Source organism: Alligator mississippiensis, chromosome 4 (genome assembly GCF_030867095.1).
Source record: "Alligator mississippiensis isolate rAllMis1 chromosome 4, rAllMis1, whole genome shotgun sequence".
Taxonomy (NCBI): Eukaryota; Metazoa; Chordata; order Crocodylia; family Alligatoridae; genus Alligator; species Alligator mississippiensis.
Genome location: NC_081827.1, coordinates 208,147,464 through 208,163,725, shown reverse-complemented (window position 1 = coordinate 208,163,725; position 16,262 = coordinate 208,147,464). Strand labels below are relative to the sequence as shown.

The 16,262-nt window shown below is 41.9% G+C and overlaps 1 protein-coding gene across 1 annotated transcript in view; it reads left to right on the top strand.

Annotated features, from left to right (window-relative positions):
• Window positions 1–16,262, top strand: part of AGPS (alkylglycerone phosphate synthase) — a 130,727-nt gene that overhangs the window by 56,997 nt on the left and 57,468 nt on the right. Inside the window, exons 10-12 of the mRNA XM_014599342.3 lie at window positions 3,876–3,984; window positions 6,345–6,472; window positions 12,341–12,392. Of these exons, the coding sequence (XP_014454828.1) occupies window positions 3,876–3,984; window positions 6,345–6,472; window positions 12,341–12,392 (289 nt within the window). The remainder of the gene's footprint in view (window positions 1–3,875; window positions 3,985–6,344; window positions 6,473–12,340; window positions 12,393–16,262) is intronic.

Sequence of the window (16,262 nt, the reverse complement as noted above, 5' to 3'; positions counted from 1 at the left end):
GACCAACACTCCAACCTTACAACAATATGAAAAGGTGATGAAAGATTGGCTAGAAAGTGTTGAAACAATGAGGGACTGAAAAACATAAACACAGATTCAGCCATCCATTCTGAGTGGCATGACCTCCCATTTTAAGCACTGGATGTCCTCTAAGGGCCCCTCCAGACCTTCAGGTAAAAGTACAAAGGGGTCTGATGTGTGGTCCAAACAATCAGACTTCCAACCATGACACATGCATGGCAGGAGGAGTGATTGTTGCATCATGCATCAGATCCCATCACACCATCTTGTTGGTGCAGGGGAACCTGGAATTGTGATCTCAAGGTCCCCCTGCACTAGCAAGAAGCAAGTTCCTACAGCTGGGAGCCCCCTCAAACGCATCACCATGCCTGGGAATCCCACTGTTGCATACGCCCAAGTTTGGAGATGTATGGTATTTCCCCATGGCTAGGAGCCCTGATCAGCTGATGGGCTCCCAGCAACATGGGTGCACCTGGGCACGTGTTCAATTACTGCAATGATTGGAACCAGCCACAAAGTTGTTACTTTTTCTTTGTGGAGTAACTTTGTGGCTTATTTCTCATTTTATCATACTATTAATTGTTCGAACATGTGGCCAGGTCACAATTTAATACATGATTAACTGGGAAGAAGGACGATCCAGGGAACTACAGACTGGTCAGCCTTACCTCAGTCCCTGAAAAAATCATGGAGCAGGTCTTCAAGAAATCCATTTTTCTAAGCACCTGGAGGAGAAGGTGATTAGGAACAGTCAACATAGATTCACGAAAGCCATGCCTCACTAACCTGATTGCCTTCAATGACAAGATGACTGGCTCTGTGGATGTAGGAGGAGCAACAGATGTGATATACCTTGACTTTAGCAAGGCTTTTGATAGTCTCCCACAGCATTCTTGCAAACAAGCTAAAGAAATACAGGTTTAATAAATGGACTATAAGGTAGATAAAAATCTGGCTGGATTGTTAGACTTGGAGGGTAGTCATTAATGACTCCAAGTCTAACTAGCAGCTGATATCAAATGGAGTGTCCCTGGAGGTCAGTCCTGGGGCTGGTTTTGTTCAATATCTTCATCAACAATCTGGGATGGAGTGCACCCTCAGCAAGTTTGCAGATGACCCCAAGCTGGGGGGGAGTAGGAGGTATGCTGGAGGGTAGGGCTAGATCATGATTAACTACTTGCCACTGTCAGAGAGACCTAGAAAAATTGGGAGGACTGGAGCAAAAGAAATCTCATGAGGTTCAATAAGGACAAGTGCAAAATCCTGCACTTAGGAGAACAGTCCCATGCACTGGTACAGGCTGGGGACAGATGGCTAAGCAGCAGCTCTGCAGAAAAGGACCTGGGGGTTACAGTGGACAATAAGCTGAATATGAGCCAACAGTGTGCCCTTGCAGTGAAGAAGGCTAAAGGCATACTAAGTTGCATTAGTCAGAGTGTTGCCAGCAGATTGAGGGAAATAATCACTTCCCTCTGTTTGGCACTGGTGAGGCCACAAATGTGTCCAGTTTTGGACCCCCCACTACAGAAGGGATGTGGACAGATTGGAGAGAGTCCAGTCGAGCAGCAACAAAAATAGTTAGGGGGATGGAGCATGTGACTTCTGAGGAGAGGGTGAGGGGACTGGGCTTATTTAGTCTGGGAAGAGAAGATCAAGGGTTTAATAGCAGCCTTCAACTACCTGAAGGGTGGTTCCAAAGAAGATGGAGCTAAACTGTTCTCAGTGGTGGTAGATGACAGAACAAGGAGCAGTGGTCTCAAGTTGCCACAAGTGAAGTTTAGGTTGGATATAAGGAAAAACTTTCTCAGTAGTGGGGTAAAGCACTGGAATAGGTTACCCAGAGAGATGGTAGAATCTCCATCCTTGGAGGTTGTTAAGACCCAGCTAGACAAAGCTTTGGCTAGGATTATATTGTTGGGGACTGCTTTGAGCAGGGGGTTGGACTAGATGGCCCGAGGTCCCTTCTAAGCCTGATTTTCTATAATCCTGTGATTCCATGCTAAATTTTAGCTGAATGCATCTTTCTTTAGGAGGAAAACAACTCTCAACCATAATTCAAAACATTCACTAACTTCAGTTGTATTCTATGTTTATGTATGTTATTTAAATGGTATTACCTACAAAAGATTTAAAAATGAGAATAGTGTAGTATTGATGATTTTTGATTCATCTGATTATAAATCAGTTGCCTAATGTGGTTTAATCCTTTTATTATCCAGAATAACACATTAAATACAATACTGTTGTTATAACCTTGAAAAAAAATTAATTTAGAGCTTATTGTTAAACTTTTGCACTGTAAGTTCTTTTGCTTTTCTAGAACAGCTTGCTCTATTCTAATACTTAAGTGCTGTTACATAAGCTGCCTAAGACAAAATCCATTTAGGCTTGGAGCAGAAGTTACACATAAACTGGTTTAAGTGATTGGAAACCGGTTTAAGCCTGTAACAAAGCAAAAGTTCAGTGCACATAAACCAGTTTCAAAATGGCTGAAACTGGGTTAAGATAAACATGGTTGAATGTAGTATCAAACTTAGCTGATTTAGATCAAACTAGTTAATGAAACTTCTGTCAGTCCCCTTCCTGGTTTAAGTTAAATCAGAGTCCCCCAGCATGCTTTTCAGCTCTGGGCTAGGATGTGCTGTGCTCTCTGCTAGAGAGAGCAGGGCAGGCTCATTGGCTGGGGCTCAGGCAAACCCCTCTTGGGTTCTGTGGCCAGGGAGGAGGGTTAAACTTGCCTTCCCCCAAGTACAGAGCTGCCCTGCCCTGCTAAAACATACTGCTGGCTGCAGCTGTGGACTACAAATCCCAGAGGCATGTGGAAGCAGGAAGAAGTGATGAGCAGCCCTGCAGAGTCCTGCCATTGTGATTGTGGACTGCAAATCCCAGAGACCTTGGGGGCAGCAGGAAGAGGAAGCATACACATAACCCATGCTGTGTTTATAGCTCTTCAGTTTATAGTTCTTCAGAGAAAGAACTGTTCTTGTTTAAGCTGTTATGAATTTAGTGCCACTTCTTTCCCCTCCCCAGAGGCAGAGCAGGGCTTTCTCTCTTCCCTTCTCTTTGGCAGTGGCTGGCAGGTGTGCTCTAATGCCAGCCCCCCCCCCCCCCCCCCTTTCCCCCTCAGCTTCTGGCTTTAGCCACTGCAGGCATGTGGCTGCATTTCTTGAATCAAAAGTGAATATGTGTTCATTTGCCTTATTAGTTCAATCCCTGCAACTTAAACTAACCTGCAAAGACTGAATCAATTCAGCCTCAGGCTTTTTTGACTGCCTGTACTTGGCTTTAATGATTAGTTTGACTCTAATATGTAAATATGCATGTTGGCTCAAGAAAAAACATTTTCACTGGATAATATTTATATTATAGAGATGCTTATCCTGTAGGTCAATTTTTACTTGCTTTTGAATTAACCGGTGGGGAATTATTTGCAGAAATATTTTAAATAATGAGAGAATGAAGTTTTAAAATATCCTTTGAAACTATATCAAGGAGCTAACCCTGGTGTACAAACAAAGGAAGACATTGGCTTGAAGTTATAAGAAACAGAAAACTATTCATGTCGTCAGATAAATAATAGTTAACAAAGATACAAGATAATTCGTCTTACTAGGTCAAACTAAATTCACAGTTTAATTGGCTAACCAATTAACTGTGTTAAAATGAGTAGTTGCTGATGGGTTTAATCCTCAACAGTTTTGTGAGGTGACCTATATATGGCTTCAAATTCTGTATAGCTTAATTATTTAAGGTGCAAGTGTATATGTGGATATGAATATTGTAATCCTTAATATTGATTACATATATTAATACTGTAATAAATTGATAGTTATTGTGTATTTGGTTTTTAAAAGGTGGTTCATTTGAAAATGGTAACCCCAAGAGGAGTAATAGAGAAAAGCTGTGAAGGACCTCGCATGTCAACAGGACCTGATGTACATCACTTCATTATGGGATCTGAAGGTATAAACAAAGCATTATCTCATTAACTGCATCTTCATGTAGCTTCTTTAATAGTTTAAAATCTTTAGGAATTTATCTAATGAAGCTATTACGGTTTCCAGTCCCTTGGTAGCACTATTTTGGCATGAATTTTTCTTTATGTATTGTGGTACCACTTTGCAGCCCTGCCTAACCAGAGATCAGGGCCATGTTATGGCATTCTCCAGAGACTCAAAGTAGAAGACATTTCTTAAAAAATGCTCTTAGTGATTGTTTCCATATTTCTAACACCAAATTTTATTTTTAATTTCTAGCTTTTAGCAAACTAATCGTTTTTCCAATCATCGCCATGTAAACAATAGCCAATTACCCATCAAGAATGACCTGGGGGGGGAGGTGGGCAAATGGAGATGGAGCACCGCCATCCACCGCCCCGCGCTGCTGCCACTCTGCCTCCAGTCCTGTGCTGCCACCACTGCACATCTGGCCATGTGCAACCTGCTCCCCTCCTGGTTATTTTCAAGGCCCAGTGGTGGTGGGGTGCCACTGCTGTGCCCCCCCCCCTTTTTTTATAATATTAGAATTTTAGTTAATTACAGTACAGCTTTTATTTTTGGAGGTTTTTTGTTGTGATATAATTTCTTACAGAATGCTCATGTAGGAATCTCTGCATCTCCAGAATCCTACTATATGGGGGATAGTATTGACTGAATACAGCTGACTTAATTCTTACTGGTATCGTAATTACTTAGATAATCAGAATTCCACGGTCTAAACTTTGGCATGTCTTTTGAGGCAAACACCCTGCCAAATTTAATCCGTACATTTAGAAAAATGGTATTGAAAATGCCTACTCTGTTAATAAAGGAACTTGACTGCAAGAGGCTTTTAGGTTTGTACCTCCAATTTATAAACATTTTAAATTGTTCTAGTTGGTTTTGGTTAGGAGCATTGTAGACTTGTCTAGGTAGAGAAAATGCTTACGTATTCCTGTACATTGAGTGAAAAGGTGTATATTTAAAAACTAGAAGTTTTTTGAATGGGCAGATGATGCATTACTTGATCATTTTATTTTTCTTTTCTGTTCCAAATCTTTTGATATCCTACTTCTCAAAAACAACAAAGTCTTTTAACACAGTGACTCCTTATCTTTTCTCTTTTTCTTTGTTTAAATTTCCCCCTGGGAAGGTGTCCATATTAGTCTAATCTGTAGCAAATCAGTAGCTTTGTATGGTTTTTTTTAAGTTTCTAAGCTTTTAGGGACATCTGTTGTAAATCCTGTGATATGTATGAAGAGAAGGAAAATACTGTAAAGAATTTGAATGTAAGAGAATCTTAATTCCCTACAAAGAAGTTTTGTTGTTCAATACAATGGTCTTTCAGTGTTCTTTTTGACAGCTCGGATTACTGTAGCTTGGTGTCTCCAGAAGTGTAAACCTGCAAAACTGTTTGTCTTGAAATTCTGTGCATGAATGAAAAGTTTTGCAAGTGCAGGCCTCGTCTTGCATGTGTATTTTGCAGACTGGTTGGTTGTTTTTTTTAAAGAAGGTTGACAGTTCATCTATAATTCATCATCAGTATTAATGCATCTTCTCATGTTTGTAAAGTGGATAAGTTCTGTGAACAGTTCAGTTTAATCTGTTAGCCTTCCTGTAGGATTCAGCTGAAAAAGCTAGCTTAAATTTTTCATTTTTTGCCATTATAGATTTTCCTCTCTGCAGTGATTATATAAATACTATTGATTTCTTTAAGTCATTATGGAATAGTGTATAAAGACACCCACCAATTATAGTCTGTTTTTGGTAGGTACTGGGCAGATAAACGGATACATTTGGTGTTGAAAAGTTTTTAACAAATTAGTTGGTTACCAAATATTTTGCATTTTAATATACATCTGTTTAAAATTCTTCCTAGTCCAATTTAAAATAAGATCAAAGTGAGAGAGACAGAAAGGAAGTGGAAAATTAGGATAAGGTTGACAAATGGAATCTTACTGAGGGGCACAAATCGTTCTAAAGTTCAGCACCATGAACATCTGGGTACTGTTTTCCATTCTGAACAGATCTAGTTACACTACACTGTGTCACTGTGTGTTCTTACTAAATTAACTTCAGTAAACTTGGGTTATACTTTTGCAAAGTATTGCCTTAATTTTAAAACTGTTAACGTTTTAGAAATGATTTTGAATTCACTTGCCATATTTTTTAAATAAATTTAAGCCATGCAGTTTCAGAAACATCAAACATCAGTTTAACGAATCTGACAAGTGAGAATCTTTAGGGGAAAATGAAATATGTGAAACTCTAATGTATTAACAAGCCAGAAGACAGAAGAAAGTTTTTGTAATAAATGAATTGATATACACCTTTTTCTTTTCAAAGGAATCTTTGGAGTAGTTACAGAAGTTACAGTAAAAATTCGACCAGTTCCAGAGTACCAAAAATATGGCTCTGTGGTATTTCCGAACTTTGAACGAGGGGTGGCATGTCTAAGAGAAGTAGCAAAGCAAGTAAGGAGAAGCTTTTTCAAATCCTATTATATTACTTTCTTGAAACTAACGTGCATTTTCCTCATTGTAACACAAGGCGGCGCGCTAATGCTCTCATCTGCTTTTTTGGTTGATAAATTAAGAACAGGATGTTATACTTGAGAAAAGGTCAGGATTCCATTTCATTTTAATGAGTTACATGTGCATTCACAAGGATGGAATTGTAATGGAGGTGGAATTTGTTTTTTGGGTAGTCTTATTTAGAATAAAGTAATTTGGAAAACTAGCAAAACTCAATTCTGAAACAAGACAGTTGGATTTATAAACCCCAATATAACACGCAAGAAAAAGTTTGTAAGGAAAAGCATAGCCTCTGCTTGGGTCTACAAAGGATGTGCAATATCCCTTGCAACAATGGCCTTTTATGGTGAGTTGGGCCCTTCTAGAGCTTGCAATTTAGTCTTTGGCCATGAACTTTTGAATGAAGAAAACAAAAGGCAAAAAAAGTAGCTTCATGTCACACTATTTTTCTCAAGTACCCAGATTATGCCAACACTTAATTTTCCTGGCAGTTGTTCTCTCAGGTCAGTTCTTATACTTATCCTCATTCTTCTTGCTCTTAGTATAGTTGGTGGGGGGAGGTAAGGAACTAAAGAAATGGAGAATAGCTTCTGTGCATGGTAAAAAAACATTTATTATTGCTATCTACATGGCAAAATATTTTTTAACAAGTGGAACTTAACTTTTAAAGACTATTCTTGGTGCACTCCAGGAAAAAAAATACTTAGTCTAATGATGTAAACTGTTTTGAATGATTCTAATCCAGTCCAGAAAAGTGATCTTTTTGTTTGCGTGTTTTATATTTGAACTTGCTTTGCTGCTACTTCTACTGGTATAAGACTGAAATCCACAGATTGCTTTATTGCTTTTGCGTCTTCCCCGTCTCAAATTCCTAGATTCTTCAGTAACAGGAAAACTTTGTGAAACAAAGACATTCCTATAATAGGTCAATCTTGTTTTCTTAGCCCTATTTAGAACCATTTAAAAGTCCAGGACAAACAGCCAGCTGCAGAGCTAAACTACATGGCAGATCAGGTTCACAAACCAAAAAGTACAGGATGTTTAAAACAAAAAAACAAACAGCAAAACCCCCCTTATTTCTTCTGGGAAGTACAGCTCAGATAAGTGGGCATACTTTCTCTAGAACAGTGGTTCTCAACCTTTTTTTTTTTTTGTACCAGGACCCATTTATAAACATCGATGACCAGTCTTGACACAGTGCCCCTCACTCTTGACACGCTGCCTCTTGGCCCCAGGCCCCAGCCCCCCAGTGTGTGGGACAAATGGGGCATGGGGTCCTCAAACACCCCTTTGCTGGAACTCTGCCAGGCTGCAAGGGAAAAGCCACAATTTTGCACATTTTTCTCCTTTAAAGGAGAATCCATTTTTCAAGTTTGTTCATGACCCTTTCGTATATTCTTGCAACCCACTTTTGGGTCGCAACCCACGGATTGAGAAACACTGCTCTAGAACATCTACCAGTTGGAGCACCTGGCTACATGTTCAGTTTAATAAGAACAAGCTACAAAGTTATTACACATTTTTTGTGGAATGACTTTGACTTATTGCTTGTCTTATCATGCCATTAATGGATTTAAATGTGTAGCTAGGTCATAACTTAGTGCGAATAACTGGTTAAGCGTACCTTAAGTGTAAAGTATAGATAGGGCCTGAAAATCAAATTTATTTACACACATTACTTGGGTAACCAACCAGTCATGCCAATATTCCCATGCCTTCCAAATTCTTAAACTGAATCTGGATTTTGGGTCATCATTGCCATCTGTTGGCAGACCATGTAAATTAAATCAGAATTGGCAATAAAATAATAAAATATGCAGTTTTGAGTTACTGGGTAACAATCTTTTCTAGATCTCTGAATCAAAATTATGTCTCAGTTTGCTGGATCATTATATGCTGACCTATACTTTTGCAGCTGTAGTCACAACTGCCTCCAGCCCTTTCTAGGTTGGTCAAGGGCAGTTTACTTGCCAAGAGGTATAGCCTGGACCTGTTTTTAATAAATTCCTCACAAGATACTATCATCTCTGGACAGATCCTCTAAATATCTGACAGAGTTATGTTTCCTCTGTCTTCATGATAACAGCTTCATTAAAGCCAAACTGCAGTGCTCATTTAGACTCTTCAGTTCAAGATTTCAAGCTGAATCACTTATGCAGCCACATATAATGGAGTTCAGGGAGACTTGTTCAGCCTGCAAAGTATTCTTACACTTTAGGCAAGACACCACCACTCAAATTCTGGTGAACATTATGCAAATAGACAAAGGGGAATGAGGTAATTTCCATTATTCTAGGAAACCGTACATTTGTGGGGATGGGGCATCCAACATTAGCTGAATTTGATAGCATTCCATATTCTGCTAAATTCCTAAAACAGTTGACAAATCACCTGAGAAGAAAGAGGTCTGTTGTTCACAAATGCGATTAGTCTCCTCCCTAGATAGTGTTGCTAAAATGGAGAGCTCTTTTGTTATGTATTCTTGCTACTTCATGTTTCCAAAATGTCCAGAGGGAGAAATAAGTCCAGGAACTATAGCAGATCTGTTCTCTTGTGTAAGTTTGGTGGGAAAGAAATAATCTATTCCCATTCCACTAATCCTGAGTGCTAAGCAAAGTTCATCAAGAAAAAGCTCAGATGATAGCTGTAGCTTGGGTATACCCATTCTGGTATTCTAAACTAATATTTTCCACCTCCCTATTCTAAGTCTACCTTATATTGTTTTGTAGAGTCAAGGGCAGCTGTTACTTGGGTGCTTTGAATTATTCCTATAAGGGTTTACCTGGATGCTATCACAGCATATGGCCAGTCTATTCACGTTATTTGAATGGCCTTTTGAGCAGGGACTTTTCCCTGCCCAGCTCTGTGAGAGTGTGGAGCTGAGCACGAAACAGGCTCCACAGCCTGTTCTCCCCCAGTTCTGTGCTCATGGAGCTGAGTGGGAAACAGGTTTCCCTGCCATGGCCAGCAGGAAGCTCCCATCCTGAGCTTCAGGACTATGGGGCTGGTGCTGGTGCTCTTATCTGCCAGCCTCAGCTCTATAACCCTGGGGCTCGGGCTGGGAGACCCTTATCTCCCAGCCTCCTGGTCCCTGATTGTGATTGCGAAGCTAGGGGCTTGGAGCTCCCTGCTGCCAGGGCAGGGGGATATAGTCCCCACCCAGTCTCCTGTGGTGGAGCCTACCCCAGCAGCAGGCAGCTCCCTGGAGCAAGGAGCAATCTCCCTCCCCCTGGTGGATGGCTGACCAGGACCAGGTTTTGCTCCCAGGCAGACGTCTACATGAGTGCTAAGGCACCGTTACCAATCTCATAAATTTGCTACTTTTATTTGCAGATAGCAAATTTACTTGGGATTAGGCGAGATTTACTGTGAAGTAAGTACATGCACGTGCTTACACACATGCTTACATAGCAGTAAACTATGCTAATGTGAAGTTAAGCATCTCATGTAGACACACCCAGTAACAGGCATTTAGGCCTGGTTGTGCCTCAGGTGGGCACAGAGCTCAGGTACAGCCCCAGACCAAACATTTCTAGTTTAAGGATTCTGGGCTCGTACGCAAAGCTGTCTCAAGATCCACTAACTGTATATAGCTTCTTTGTACCATATCACACTTGTGATAATCCAGAACATGATTCTGTATTTAATAAAGCCTTTTCCTATAAACCTGTGTTGATTGGCTTTAACTATTACCATCCAGTACATTTTTACTGATATCTTCTGTCCTTTGTGAGCCTTTTCACAGTTTTCCTTGTGAATGTTAGGCTAACTAATTTTATAGCTTAGTTGGTTCATCTTGGTTGCCAGTATTTAGAAAGGGTACAACATAAGCTGTTTCCCAGTTTTTTGGAACTTCTCTGGCAGTGGAAATCTTTTTTGTTTAAAGATCACCCTAGTAGCTTCGTCCTTTAGCCAATCCTTCTAATACTATTGGATGCAAATTATCCAGTTTTAGGTAGTTAAATGTTAACAGTGGTTTTGACTAGTTCCGTAATGATAAAATAAAAATCATTTTTAAGATGAATACATACCAATTTCGAATGCAACAAAGATACAATATTTATTAAATATGTCTGCTCTTCAGCATTATAGTGATTTTACCATCTGTCTTTGATTATACTGTTTGTAGGTGTGCAAAAGCAGTATTTAGAGAATCCCTACTTAAATTTGGTGGTTAAAGTTTATCATTTCTAACTGACCTATATTTATTGCCATTAGCTTCTCCACTTCTCATACATTTTTATTTTTATTGTTGTCTCCAGTGCCCCTGTTATTCAGGTTAATTTTAGCAAAAATGCTATCGTACTGTGTTTGCCTGGGGAGGGGAGGAGAGGGGACACCTACAATTCATTCCTAAACAAATCCCAAATTTCCCTCAGGCCTTTTTGTTTAAATAGTTCTACTCATTCCATTTTTGCTCATATTCAACTGTTACCATTTTAAAGCACCCAGCATCTATTTTTTACTGTTAAGGACTATTTGTTTGCATATGCATTTTGAATATTTGCATATATATATTATTGGTGCACATAGAGCACCAATAATATAGTATAGTTGACCAGATATTTTTTCTCATTAGATGGGGGTTTAATATCTAAACCTAGTTAATATCATCTTATGCTAGTTTTCCTTGAATTTTCTAAAACGTGTAGATATTTTGCTAGTGACATATTGAAAAATCTCAACATACCGTTCTTTGTCCCCCAGTCTTCTTTCCTGTCCCCTCTCCCTGCCCAGATATGAAGTCCCCCTGTTAGATGTAATGTGTAAAAAACAAACAAACAAAAAAAACAAAACAAAAAAAGAACCCCCCCAAAACAAAACATACATTTGGATAAGGATCGAATTATCCTCTTCCCTTCTCTTATATGGTGGTTTGTAGCATGTGTTTGCCAGTAGTTTGTCTTTTCTTTGTCAGTTGGTAGCTGGGCTATCAGTTTTGCATGGAATTGTCAGAAACTCTTAACACAAGTAGCTTTAACTCCACGGGCACATGCACAACATAAAGCCCAGTCACTTGGGTCTCTTGGAGGACTCAGGAGTGTTGTGTTGCTGTCAATTGATTTTATTAACGTGCTGAACAACATTCATGGTTAGCTTTTAAATTGCCAAAATTCTTGGGACTTGAACTTCAGCAGCTGGCTTGGAATGGATTGCTTGCTTAGTTGTTTCCAGTAGTGCTCCAGATAAACTGTGATCAATTGATGTCTAAAACACTGATAGATAAAATGAATCCCAGGTGTCTGTAATAATAACTACTGGGAAGGCTAGCTGCTTCATTTGCTCATTATATAGATTCATAATGCTGACCAGGAGAGGAATAAGGCATAAACCGTTCAATGTGATTCTTTGTCCCTGTAAACTTGTGAAAAAGATGTCTTCAGAAACTCTTGGAGGCCAAGCAAAGCTTTAGGCTGGTAAAGGTCAATTTATAGGCATGCATATATTCGCATCTCTACCTTTTGCAGAGCTGAAGCACTGCAGAGGGTTTTGTGTGTAGCACCCCGGGCATAAGTTTAAAATAATTCTGGTTTTCTTGAGGTGTTTTTAAACGCTATTAAAGCGAAGACATTGATATATATCCGAAATAGATTTTTTTAGATTGTAAGACTGAATATTCTTTCATTTAGTCTTTTTACTGCAAACATACTAGAACTTTTCTATATAAGGATAACTGAGGATTTAATACTGTGCTCATAAACTATAGTGTTAAAGCTGATTTCTGCCTTGGCTTTTGATATAAAAGGATAAGTGTCATAGCTTAACACTTTCAGCAGAATTTGTATTTACAATCTTTTTCTTTTTAAGAGATGTGCTCCTGCATCAATTCGCCTTATGGACAATGAACAATTTCAGTTTGGTAAGTTCACAAATACCGTATCCCAAATTGAGTGTTTCATGGTGTCATTCTAAGTATAATATCTTAGTTTTGATGTCCAAATCTATATTCTATTTGGAGTTCAATCTCTGCCACTTGCATAAAGTAGAGTTCCTGTTTCTAAACATAATAGAGATGGAAAATTTATACTTTGTTCTTTTGCTGTCGGACTGCTTCAGAAAGTTGTCATTTGGACAATAAGTCCTTCCTTTGAGGGGCGGGGGGACAGGACATGATGCTACACGCACCCCAGGAGGTGTAGAGGGGCACGTGTCCCTGGATCTGCACAGGGGACCAAATATCCTTAAAATCTGGTATGCTACACAGAGTGTAGAATCAGATTAGTGGACTGAATTTGGGACCATTTGTGAGTTGTTTTCCTAAGAGAGCCCTTCCCTAGAGAACTATGTTTTCCCCCAGCCCTTCCCTTTTTCAGATTAGACAGTCTACCAATGTTTTGTCATAGAATTAGAAAATTAAGGTGTGGACCCTGATACGAGAGCTTGGACTTCAAATGATCTTGGTGTTTATCCTGGTTTGTACATGACATGTCCTCCCCTTTTGGGAAAGCAATACTGAACACAGTATTCAACATATCTACTGCCTTTTACCTCCACAAGTATGTATGAATTTAACATTTATGGTTGGCAAGGACCATGCTCCTCTGGGTGTGTCTCAGTCCTTCTCCTGGCTCTCCATTCGAGCCAGAAGCTGGGTGATTTGAGCCACCCTCAGTGCCCTCCCTTATTGGGAGCCTTGGCATTATGGGGGCTTGAACCCTTTCCCTCACCCTGTGCATACTCTGGTATTTGGAGAGGTTTTGCCACATCAGTGGAGCTTGGTCCTTCTCTTTCCCAATATGAGTTGAGAACTCAGACCCTGAATTAAACTGAATTTAAAGTCCTGAAACATTAGGATTGCAGGTGGGGAGAGGGTATGGGGGGTGGGGGAGAGGACAGCATGAATGTAGAGGCCACCAGATAGACTAAGGACATGCTAAGAGGACAAGCCAAAACAGATATGTGAGAAAAATGGTCCCATACAACACACCCCCAGAATATAATATACACCTTGTTTTTTCTTCATTTTGGCTTTCAAAAAACCCCCCAATCTTTCCTTGTAGCAAGTAACCCGAGTAGCAGCAGCTTAAGGACCCAAGCCCACTCATTGTTCTTCTTCCTTTGGATCACTGCAGATCTCATTTTGTTTCACCTGCAGTGGCAGATTCCGTCCTTGCTGTATTTCTCGCCGATAATGCACATTCCAATTTCAAAGAGCTGTTTTTTATGAAAACAGTACACGTATGTGAGGAATTTATGGTATTTTGGGGGAGTGCATGTTCTAATGCATCATATGGCTTAAGGTGTGTGACCAAAAAAGGTGTACAGCATTAATAAGCTGATAACTGTATAATGTACAGCAGTAATAAGAATATAGATATGTAGATCGAGATCAGGGGTGGGCAGTTATTTTGGGCAGAGGGCTGCTTACTGAGTTTTGGCAAGCCATCGAGGGCTGCATGACAGGCAGCCCAAGGCAGATTAATATTAATTTTCTAAACTTTTTAGGGGCCCCACAGGCCAGATAGAATGGCCTGGTGGGCCACATCAGTCCCCGGGCCACATTTTGCCCACCCCGATCTAAATATTGCCCTTTACTGTCTAGATAGACCTAAACAGTACGTTCTTTCTTTTCTTTTCATTCCTTCCTTTTAACTAATCTAATGGAATTCAGCAGTGTTACCTGAAGGTGGTGGTAGTGGGCCAAAAAGTTAAAGAAGGGAAGCAACCTGTTTTCTCATATCATTCAGTGGCTGTAGCACTGAAGCATAAAGCTGTCCATATTTTTGGGATCTACATTGTGTTTGACTTCTGTTGCCCCATTTAATGTTGTGCACCAATCACTTCAATGCATGACTTGGATTCTATTCCACTATGACAAAATGTGGAGCATAGGGGATGAGCATGTAACAAATCTCATTGAGCACGTCCAGATGTGCAGGTAGGTGTGGCTTGTGGCACCACAAACCGCATGCATTGCACGTTAAAACATGTGCAATGCTGTGTATTTGCAGCGCAGGGGCAAAATGTGTTGTTGGGATTTCCTGGTGACAAAAAAAACTGCTCCAGAAAAGGAAGCAGTGCAAAGCATGCTAAAATAGCTTGTACCGAGACAAATGCAGAGACAAGGGAGCATCTAGTTCAGGGCTTCCTCCTGCATGCTGCAGAGCCCCTGCACTGAGGCACACTGCTTGCTCCCCTGTCTCAAGGCATGCTGCACCCCATCCAGTCACTCCGAGCCAGTGTGCCTCAATTTGGGGGCTTCATGACTGCCTGGGTTGCAGCGTGCCTCAGTTTAAGGGTTCTGTAGTGCACAGAGACTGGGGAATGCCCTGGCTGGCTGGGGTGCAATGTGCTTCAGTCAGCGCATCCTCTCCCTCCTCCCCCCACCCCCCAAGCACATGGAGCTTGTCTGGGAGCTAGGAGGAGCCTGGCACTAGGGCTGTGTGATGCTTCGGCAACCAATTCGATTTGGAGGAGATTTGGCCTGATTTGGCGGTCGAATCTCCAAATCAAATAAGGAGACTATTTAGAAGTTCTGAATCGGATTGGAAGCATCTGAATTGATTTGGAGAGATTTGGCACTGATTCAGAGATTCAGCCATAGACTAAAAAGGCAGTAGTCCTCAAGGACCCTGGACACAGCTGCCTCCAGCTAGTATGTCTGTTGTGGTGGGCAGAGGGGGGAGGGAAGGGGTGTGGGGTGAGGCAGATCAGCACTCCCACAGTGAGGGAGGGATTGTGGCTGGGGCTGGGACAAGCTGCCCAGCTGGAATGGGAGGTGTGGGACCTGGGGAGGGGGGGCTCCTGCCACTGCATGCCGCCGGTCCAGGAGGGCACAGGAGTGAGCGTGTGCCCCCGGATCTGTGTGGGGCGGGCTGGGCCAGGCTGCGCTCCAGGAGGCTAGTCCTAGCCTCCCACCTCTGGGCTGTATTCCGCAGGGTGGGTGAAGACAGGGCTGCGCTCTGGGCAGCTAGCTCCAGCCACTGCCTGGAGCTCAGCCCTGGCTCTGCCCAGCCCGCAGAGTGCAGCGGAGTGAGGGCTATGGGAGGGCTGCAGACAGTCTAAAATTCCCCATAACCCCTGCTGCTGGTCTCTCCCCAATCCAGGTGCACGCGCCTGCCGCCATGCCCTGCCACTGCTTGTCCAGTCAGGTGCAGTGGGGTGAAGCTGCGGCTTGTCCAGGAGGCACAGGGAGGCTGGAGCAGCTTCCACTGCTGCACACTGCTTTTCCAAGTGCGCAGCACCGTCCCAAGTGCAGTAGCACCATCCCATGCCTCCCCACTCCAGCTGGGTGAACAGCAGGAGGACATAGCCCCAGCTCCCAGTGTTGCCGCACCTGCATCCCGTACCCATCCATCCAGAGCGCAGCCTGGCCAGATCCAGGGATACTCGCCCACTCTCCTACCCTCCCGGACTGGCGATGTGTGACGGTGCTCAGCGTCAGGAGCTCCCGATCCCAAGTCCCATGCCCCCCAGCCCCATCTGGGCAGCTTGCCTCAGCCCCAATCCCTCCCTCGCTATGGGGGTGTTGATCTGCACCCCCACACAAACACCTTTCTCCCCTGCCTCTACCCACCACAACACTTATGAGCTGGAGGCAGCTGTGTCCAGCATCCTCGAGGACTGCTGCCTGTTTAGTCTATGGCCGAATCTCTGAGTCAGTGGCAAATTTTTGGATCTGAATTGGCAAAATTGAATCGGGACAGCGATTCGCATCACTGAATCGAGTCACTGTCCCTCCAAATTGAATCAAATACTTGCTGTTTTGCACAGGTCTACTGGGCACATG